This window comes from Erigeron canadensis, chromosome 6 (genome assembly GCF_010389155.1).
Source record: "Erigeron canadensis isolate Cc75 chromosome 6, C_canadensis_v1, whole genome shotgun sequence".
In the NCBI taxonomy this organism is placed as follows: domain Eukaryota; kingdom Viridiplantae; phylum Streptophyta; class Magnoliopsida; order Asterales; family Asteraceae; genus Erigeron; species Erigeron canadensis.
Genome location: NC_057766.1, coordinates 37896091 through 37906788, shown reverse-complemented (window position 1 = coordinate 37906788; position 10698 = coordinate 37896091). Strand labels below are relative to the sequence as shown.

General features: G+C 31.1%; 1 protein-coding gene, 1 long non-coding RNA gene and 1 pseudogene across 2 annotated transcripts; 1 reads left to right on the top strand and 2 right to left on the bottom strand.

Moving 5' to 3' along the window:
* Positions 1 to 5175: 5175 nt before the first annotated feature.
* LOC122604820 lies at positions 5176 to 6956 on the bottom strand. Its single transcript, XM_043777684.1, has 3 exons — positions 6905 to 6956; positions 5455 to 5853; positions 5176 to 5342 (listed from the first exon to the last, which is right to left on the bottom strand). Exons 1-3 carry the CDS (start codon positions 6954 to 6956, stop codon positions 5176 to 5178), a joined length of 618 nt encoding a protein of 205 aa, XP_043633619.1.
* Positions 6957 to 7545: 589 nt separating this feature from the next.
* LOC122604819 lies at positions 7546 to 9137 on the bottom strand (annotated as a pseudogene).
* A 281-nt stretch (positions 9138 to 9418) lies between these two features.
* Positions 9419 to 10434, top strand: LOC122606102. Its single transcript, XR_006324805.1, has 2 exons — positions 9419 to 9695; positions 10107 to 10434. It is a non-coding gene; the product is annotated as an uncharacterized LOC122606102 (long non-coding RNA).
* Positions 10435 to 10698: the final 264 nt, after the last annotated feature.

The following is a 10698-nucleotide window of genomic DNA, read 5'->3' as shown; positions in this document are numbered from 1 at the left end:
TGGATTGAGATTTTCTCAGGCACAACTTTACTATATCAAAGTTAAATTCAAGTATTTCTTTAATTTATTTCTTGTATCATGTTGTTGAAATATAATACTATAATAATCAACTTTCATACGATCGATTTGTTATGAGAAATTAAAGAGCCTTTCAACAACAAAAATATGTCGATCATCAACAAACCGTGAAGCGGTTTTTAGTTTACTTTAGATATAATGAAGGAGATAATGACAAAGTGTCATGAAGATATGTATAGCTACGGGATTTTGTTGCTGGAGATGATGGCAAACAAGAAACCTACAGATGCCATGTTTGTGGACGGCTCAGCCTACACACTTATGCTTAGGGATGGCAACGGGCCGGGTTTAGCTAATCTCAGACCCGGACCCGTTTAAAAATCACCGTCCCAAACCCGGACCCGGACCCGGACCCGACGGGTCTCCGTTTACTTACTAACCATCAGGTAACGGGTTCCCCACGGATAATCGGGGATATGTTTTATGGAATGGCCTAACATCATTTTACTTATATTCAACCCGCGTTTATAGTAACTTTGCATAGTATGTATGTATACCGTATAGTATGTCAACTTAAATAAGAACATGTATGTTCTGATCTATTTAGACAATGTTTAAAGGCATTTAAAAAGTATACGGAAGGTCATGTTGGTTGTTATTTACATTTGTTTGATTACAAACCAATAAGACTTTTTTATTATAATTGGAAATAAACATATTATGTTATTATTGTATAATGTATATATATGGGTCGGGTATACGAGTTCAGGGCGGGGATCGGGTATACGGGGCGGGTACGCGGGTTTTCATCTAAAACCATCCCCGGACCCGAACCCGCAAAAAAACTTAAAACCATCCCCATACCCGGCCCTAGACCCACATACCCAGCCTCGAACACGGACCAAAAATATCGGGTTTCAGATGTCCCCGTCGGGTACGGGTCTATTTGCCATCCTTACTTATGCTAAGAATGTATGTAGAGATATATATATATATATATATATATATATATATATATATAATTATGTCTTTAAAATAAGATATATATGTAAATCTCCCATATAAAAATTTTGTATTTGAGATCGATGAAATAATCATTTCACTTTCTCATGGTTCAAAACCTGAGTTATATGCATACTTGTCCCGTTAGACCCAGACGAATGAAGGAAAGTCATATTGACCTAACAGGCCCATTCGAGTAAATGACAAACACACGACCCAATAGGCCCAAATACGCGAGTTATATGCATACTAGTCCCGTTAGGCCCAGACGAATGAAAGAAAAATATATTGGGCCCAATAGACCCAATGATGAGACAAACACTATAAATTAAGCTAAAGAAGATTAAAAGAAACATACACATATACACACATGAGACAAAAAAGAGATAAACATAAAAATTAAAATAAGATTGTTAGACGTTGTAAATGAAAATAAAATTAAACATAAAAATGTTATAAAAAAAAAGGTTGTAGAGTTTTAAATGGATTGGATTTTTTATTTTATTATTTTAATTAAAGATTGATTTAAAGATAAAAAAGAATGTAAAATATAAAAATATTAGTTTACATAATTATATCATTATTATTAATGTCTAAAAACTTAAATAGAGAAATAAAATCTAATATCTTTATCTTTATCTTTATATATATTAAAAGACAATTGACTTAATTGCTTATTAACCAATCACAAAACTCAATTTGATAAAATTAAAATTTGATGATGTCACTTTTATATTTACAATTTAAACCTTTACAATTTATTTAATCTTTAATTATAATTAATTAAACTAACTTTATAATAAAAAATGTGTCGTCTTTGTGTTACAGGAGGTATACCGTATATAGCTGAATTTTCAATACATATCCATCCCAAATAGATAGATATAAATAACTTGGAATTATTATTATACTATGACTCTATGAGCATATAAGCTTCAACAAATTAATTGTCGTCGTCATATTTTTTCATGAAATCAAGTTAGTAATATTTCATCACTTAAATTCATTGTAACATAACTTTTTAATATTTCATCACTTAAATTCATTGTAACATAACTCTTTAATATATTTTTATTAACAGTTACAAAACACCAAATTATTCATTGGGTACAAAACTGGCATAGAACTAAATTTTTTTTAATATACTAAAAAAAAAAGTTGCCTTAAGAATTAATCGGCCAATTACAGCTCTCAATTTTATTAAGTTGACTTTTGTTTTCAAATTTAACTTTAATATACATTATTTTAATCGCCAATTTACACCTTTTAGTTACATTTTTAACCAATAATTCTAATATAATAAATCAAAAATAATACTACATCCATCCCATTTTAGGTGTCCAAATTTGACTGTTTGAGTTTTTTTCTTTCAACTTTGACCATCAATATTTTTGTTTGTGTTATATAACACTTGATATAACATATATGGATTGATTGAGTTTTAATTGTACTTTTCATTGATATAACTTTATTAACAAATATATAACGCAAACAAAGATATTTATGGTCAAAGTCGGAAGAAAAAGACTTGATCGATCAAAATAAGACAATTAAAATGGGACGCAGGGAGTAGCTAATGTATATCTAATTGAGTAATAGTTAATATATATCCTAATAGTCCATTCTATCTTATAAATACGAATTAATCAGTTAAAAATAAATAAAATTCAATGTAAATATATTTAAGATTTTAAAGTAATTCTATTATTATTGTTCTCCCCAAGTTGACTTTTGCTTTTCAATTTTGATTTTAATTTACATTTTTGATTAATTTAAAAATAATTAATACTTTATCACATAATGTCTATCTAATAACAAAATATATAGCTAAAAATTAGAGAGGTTACAACATTTGGATTAATACGAATTAATATTTATATAAATATTTTATTTTATATTATTTTTATAGATTAATCGACGTTATATTATTAAAAAAATAATAATATATAAATATATAAAAAACCTAACAGATTATAATTGAACTTATTCAATATACGTATTATCATTATAAATTTATAATCAAAATATATCTCATACATATTGTTTCATACAGTATTATAAATTCATTTATTTTTTTAAATTAAAATTTTCAACAATGATTAAATTAAGATTGTGTTCACAAATTTGGAATGACTAAAATTCTAAATAAATCAACCGATTTTGATAAACTATATGTCCCCCGAACTCTGCTACCATCCATTCTTGATACGATTTAGCATTCAGTATTTATGTTTGAACATCTCAATTGGTTTTTAAGTATATTTTTATATTTTAACATATAAGTATTTTTTTTCCATATGTTAATTCTTATATTGATAATATTGTATAACCTGTGTATTTGACACGAGTCTAAAATCTAATATTATATATATATTGTTGGTAGAGCATAGAGAAAAAAATAATCTACTTTTAATCTACACCATTGAAAATAATTAATAATACAATCCTAATCATTTAAACTAAAAGTCAAACTATAAACATGGTAAGTTGTTATATTTAACAATACAACTAGCAAAGTAGCAATGTTACTAATATAAAATGAAAAAACGCACTGCTTACAATAATAAAGAAAAAACACGGCACAAACAAATTTTAAGATTTCATTAGGCTTTGTATAAAATGTGTATTTTTTTGATATTTTGGATACCTTTATAAATGGGTAAGAGATTTATCTATGTTATTATAAAAAATATAATTATTTTCTCCTCGTCTCAATGAATCATAATTTTGACAAATGAAATGCTTATAACATTTATTTTTCTCAATATGATGTTATTGCTTTAACTTATTATTAGTGTTGTTATTCATGTTTCTCTCGATTTTAGGCACGAACAATTGATTTTATATATAACAATTAATAACTAAAATTAATATATAATTGTAATATAATTATATCGGGTTCGGGTGAATGAGTTGGTGGGTTGAAAATATCCAAGCGAACTCGCCCTAATATCAAAATCGACTTAAAAATCTCAACTAAAACTTGTCAACCCATGAAATCAAATCCAACCACCAACTCAAAAAAAAAATTGGTCAGCGGGTAATGGTTTACTGGATTGATTTTAGCCTTTGAGGTTATATGGGTTGCGGGTTGGTGAATTGAAATCAAGTAAAATGGGTTGTGGGTTGTTGGATCAAATGAGTTGATGGGTCAACCTATTAAAATGTTTTAATAGAAAAATGGGTTAACGAGTTTATCTATTAATCCAAAAGGTCAACCCGAACCCAACCAAAAAAAAAAACAAATTGACGGGTTACCGGAAAGAGATATCACAACCCTATCCCAGTTTTCCCGGGTCGGTTTAATGTCGATTTTTTAATAGGGTCGGATATTGACAACCTTAATATATATAAAATCGACTTTATATATGTTATACCAAAAAATTATACAAGATTCTTAACATTAAGTCTGCTTTCAAAATAAACTTTATTTTAATATACTATAAGATGTATATTTTCGCAATGCATGATAAATGTACTATATAAATTTACTGGGTAACCCGATCACCGACCGGGTATTAATTTAGTTATTATATCATAGAAGAAAAAACTCAACCACCCACGTCACAATCGATGCATCCTTCTAATCACGCAATATTTATATGAATATTTCATATTATATTGTTGACTACATAGTCGTAAACGACTTCGTATCTGAAAGGTTCAAGAGTAACGAATTTCAAATAACGTAATTAATTAGGTGTAGTATACTAATTAGTACATAGCTAGTCACAACAAGACAATGTGTTATTTAGTGATACTTTTCAATCTGTCATTATAAAATGTCATTAGTTAGAAAGAAATAAAATACTAATAATCAAGATATGACTTTAGTATATTTGGTTCGGATGATTAAGGCTCTCATAAATGGGGAAAAAAGAAATATAGGGCATAAGGGTGAGTGGAGGGTTTCACTACCTGTTCCCTCCCCTCTCCGGATTTTCACTCCCTCTCCGGCCACCCCCTAAATGCAAGGGGCACTTATCTGCTTCTCCTCACCTTTTTTTTATTTAATTCATTTTTTATTTATTTTTATTCAAATAAAAACTAAAACTTTTATTTAATAAATTAACTAATACATTATTAAACTCAAACAACAAAATAAAACATCAAACTACAATCTTAAACGAAACGACAACACAATACATAATTAAACTAGCGATCGGGGCTCGGGATGAATGTGCGATGAATATGGTCAATGAGATCCATACGAAAGTCTTCATGGACGTTTGATTCTTGTATTTCTGCTAGTCGATCATCTGATGGTTGTGGTGCAACCGGGGGATCTGGAATATAATCAGGACATAATGCGTAGTCCTCGTCTTTTAAAATCATGTTGTGAAGAATACAACACGCATACATGATCCTACGGATGGGGAGTTCTTCCATTTGTCGTGCCGGTTCCATAAGTATTTTCCATTTTTTTCATAATACCAAAAGTTCGCTCCACAACCTTCCTTGCAGCCTCCCGTGTCTTAGCAAATCGAATCCTTTTCTCATTGGTTGGATGAGGAATGGTTTTCACAAACATCGCATATCTTGGGTAGATCCCGTCCACGAGGAAATACTGATACTTATATTCGGTGCCATTTACCGTGAAAGGAACCACCGGTGCTGTGCCGTTTTCAAAGCTATTGAACAAAAGAGATTGGTTCAACACATTAATTCCGTTGTTTGAACCGGCAACACCAAAGTATGCGTGCCAAATCCATGTATCTTGTGATGCCAGTGCTTCAAGCGATATTGTCGGCCCGTTGTGGTCACCTCTCGTGTACTGGCCACGCCAAGCCACCGGACAATTATCCCAAGCCCAATATGTACAATCAAGGCTCCCTGTATATACAATATTAAAACTACTAACTACGTAACACACACACACACACACATATATATATATAGGGTTTAGTGCGACGAAATGCAACTAACTATGTCCAAAAAGTTATAGTGTGCATGAACTAACGTTTTTGTTTATTGTATGCATAAACTTAGTAAAAATGTTTATATCATGTAACTTTTTGTGACCGACCAATCAAAACCTTACACGTGGCCTGTTTAAAAAATTTTTGTTTACACGTGACAGCTCATATGGGCTGCCACGTATACACATTGCATGATTTAAACATTTTTACTAAGTTTATGCATACAATAAACAAAAACGTTAGTTCATGCACACTATAATTTTTTGGGCATAGTTTTTTTCATTCCGACGCACTAAACCCATATATATATATATATATATATATATATATATATATATATCTTTAACCAAAACTACTAACTACGTAACATATATATATATAGGGGTGAGATATTTTGAGACCACCTCTTATTTTAGGATCAACTAGGACCATTGATTTTTGTACACCATCATGATCTACTACGATATACAAGACTTTTTTGTAAAAACACTAAGACTTTCCGGCGACGGGCCCACAGAAAAATCATGTGTAAGTTATCATTTTTCTTGAAAGTTTAGTTCATTTGAATATATACTATATATCACTTTCAATGTTACTTAAAGCAGTCAACCAACCAACTCTATTTAGGTGAGTTAGTCAGGGATACCTTCTAAAATCCACTATATGAGCTCCGGATGAGAGTTTTTTTTAAAGTCTTGGGTTCGAGTCTTAGGGTTCTCATTATTTTCTATGAAAAAGGGTTGGAGATCCAGCAAATCGCTAGTTAAAATTATCCACGTCTGAAGCAAAACCAAAAAAAAAAAAAAAAAACCCTTAACGGTCAACCTTTCCACAACGATATTTTGCAATATGACCCTTCCCCAAAGATTACACCTTAGAAAATGGAACTGGATTTGATGACTGTTGTGAGAATTGAAATCAAACACGTGACCAGTTCCTAGTCCACACTCGGACCCAATATTTGCCTTTGGAGAATGGTGCCGTTGAAAGACTGCACCATCTATTAATTGGCCCCATTAATCTGAAAGAAATATTTGAATAATATAGCAATAACAATTTTCAATATATATAAAGGTGATATATTGAAACCAATCAGAGACAAAACATAAATTTATGTAGCTGTTCTATATGTGTGTTGAAAGTTAAGGCTCAGAAAACATAATTTAAGTGAAGTTTTAATTTTTCTATGTACGAATAATGCGGAATGAGATCTTTTTGGGACAGAAAAGTGAGTTTGATTAGCCATAAAAGCATATATCTTAACAATTCGAACATGTGAAAGTCAGCTAGTATAATATAACATCGCCATTATATTGGATGATAAAAAAATGGGACAAATTAGAGCCGGTTATCGTTTACCTAGCTAATAAGAGGACCATTTGACGGATAATAAGACCGTCAAAGCTCTAAGACATTTTTTATTGGGCCTCTCTTTAAAGGTTTTTTCACGAGCAACCCAATTAACCCATGCTAATAACATGCATGCCCATCACATAAGAGGTGAGTTAAACAATAAACACTTAGCAGCAGCCCGGCCACTAAAGTGTTAGCCTAGCCAAGTAGCAAACCAATCCATCTTCACCAAAGAATTTTTCTCATAAATCAATGTGATTGGAACCCTGTGATACATAAAATGCCCCCATATCTTAACTTGGAACCAACTAGGATACATAGAGAAACTTGTCACCAGGAACAATATCCGTGATGGTGATATGTATCAGTTTTTGGTATGCAGGGTGATTTATCATCTCATTTTCTTTCATATATTACTGACCTTCCGTCATAGACTTTCTTTCGGAAGTTCCCCTTCAACACTCTCTTTGGATGTGCCGATATGTCGTCTATGTTTTTTTTAATTGTTCAAGCTACATAAAAGACAACTTATGCATTATTATGCTAATAAATTGCAAAGAACATTTAACAACCAACATATATTATTTTACAGCAGAAAGTACACATTTTTAGGCCTTCAGTCCACCTAATCTCCATCCCACACACCCTCAATGAATAAAGATTTAAAAGAAACATATCTTTTGACTTGTGAAGCTAGTCAAATGGAGCAGAAATATAGATTAGTTGAACTATTGGCTTTAACATCCATACTTGTACTACTATGGCTGATTCAGGTGAAAGGAAATAACAAAGAGTAAGGTTTACCTGGCTGCAATTTTCTTGGTGAACTGCCAAGAGCTCGTTGTATCTAATTTGTAAATCAGACATCTCGGCCTGTAGTTTTTCATATTCAGATAAGCTAGGACCACCAAGTTTTTGCTGGACAAACCTGTTAACCCAATAATAAACTATTTAGAAGCGTACGCTAAAGACGTGAGGTTCAACCTACATAAGATACCCGATTCATGAATTTAGAAATGAAAATCAACATGATAGGTGAAAATATGAAGAAAAATGAAGCATTGTCTACAAATTAATTAAGATTATACAAAGTATGCATACCTAATATAGAAAGAAAAATAATATGTTCAAATTAAGATGTGAACTTACTCGACGGCTGAGGATATATGGCTTGTCATTCTGTTCATATAGAGCCACAAGAACTGCATATAATAAAAGTTTTAAAAGTGAGTATGTAACGGCGAGATGCAGTCCATATTTCAGACCCTGTAATCCATGTTCTTGAACACTACCTAACTATCACCATAACTCGATCTGTAATGTCTATTCTCAAAACAGTGTGCGTCGATTTTCAGTTAATAAGTGAGGCATTTTGCATTTAAGGTTTGCAAAGATTGCCAAGCTAGATAGTGAAATATCAAGAAATAATTGTGAAATATTGAATCTAGTTGCAATATTATGCACAAGTTTTATATCAAATCAAACTATTCTTACACATTTATGGCACGCCAAAGGAGGTCATATAGTGAAAATGATTATGAGATAATAAAGCAAGAAACCTTTCGTTAAAGCATGAAGGACACCACTAGAATCTAAATGCTTCCTAAAAGCTTCCTTCTTTGCTTCCTTCTCCTGTAAACAAGCAAATGTACAAAGGATTATTGTGCTTAACAAAGAAAAAAACATAGCAAGTTTGCATGAATTATTAACGAAAGGACTCATAACTTAAAAAGTTATTGAACCATCTTTTGGTAAGGGCTGTGATCAGTTCAATGCCACAATCTCTCTTTCTCTATACCTATTAGTCAATGACATTGATCCATAAATGGATGTAGCCTTGACCATTATGAAGTACTCGTACTACATATCAACAATTTATTCTAGCAAGTCCCTAACTCACAAATCGATTTTTGGTTCAAAAAATATGGCTAACCATCTCACATAGTACACTAATCATTTAGCATAAAGAAAGGCGGTTTCATGAATTTCTGATAGCTAGACTTTCCTTTTACTGTGAAAGTATAAGAAGCAGCCTTATTAAACAAATACTCTAATGATCGTTTCTCCTAATTTATTAACTAATAGTAAATAATATAATCACACAGGTCCATACATTTTCACAACAACGTACGTAACTTAGTTGATGGGTCATATATATGGTATACAACCAATTAAGTCAAGAGCTAGCTCTACTTTGGTCCCATTTTTCTATATAAACCGAATATGTCGGACTATTATTGAAAGAATCTATACGTAGTGAGTTTGAAAAAATCCTTACTTGCCGGTATAGGAATATGAAGTACTATGGCTTCATTTTGTGCTTTATTGTTTTCCTTGCAATTCTTGTAACTTCTTATGCAGCAGGAAGAACTAATTATCCATTGCAAACTCAAAATACTAAAGGTATGTACGTTATGTTACACACACAGACACACACTTATAAAATCGTTCACATTAGTCATTACATACTCTACTCCATAACTACCCTTCGTTCCACTAAATGTGTCTTATTTTAAATTTTCAAAGTCTTCATTTATAAACTTTGACCTTAAATATTTTTGATTTGTGTTATATAATATTTGATGGAAAATATACCAATAAAACTACATTTAAAACTCAATTAATTAATATAATTTTCATCAAATAATATAACACACAAATCAAAATACGGTTAAAGTTTTAAAAAAAAAAAAAGGACTTTGAAATTTTAGTACTACTATAATTGCATGCATGATGCACATGTATATATATATATATTTGCTTGATGATTAATAATCATGAATAAAAATTATTCATATGGACGTGTGTCTGCAGTTGTGGAAGCACAAAAAGGAACTTATCATACTGGCTTTTATGGCCCTGGAATTAGCCGCCGACTAGCTTATGGCCCCGGGGGTTGGCCATAATTTACAACTTAATTAATCTCGCCTTGCATATATATATATATGTATGTGTGGTCTATATATATATATATATGCTTCTCGTCTTGTCGATCCTGGCTATAAATAAACTAGTAGTAATACCATAATTCTGATTTATGGTGTAAGTGTGTGTGTGTAACTAGTCTACCAAATATTTATATGTATCGTTGCCATTGAAATATATATGTAATTCATTCAATGGATACTGCAGTTGATGTTTATAATATAAACCACATATATATAACGTAGTATGCATCTTCTAGCTTATTATATATATCAAGTTAAATACAAGCAGTGGTATTTATTTTATTTCTTGTATATCATGCATGTTGTTGAATTTAAATTATATTCTACGTACAATAATGTATGTGCATATGATCGATTTGTGTAATAGTCGGTCTCTATGAGAATGAGAAAGAGAAATATCCAGGAAGAACAATGCACAGGCATCAAAGTTTTTGTATGTGATATATGAGGTCTAAAGC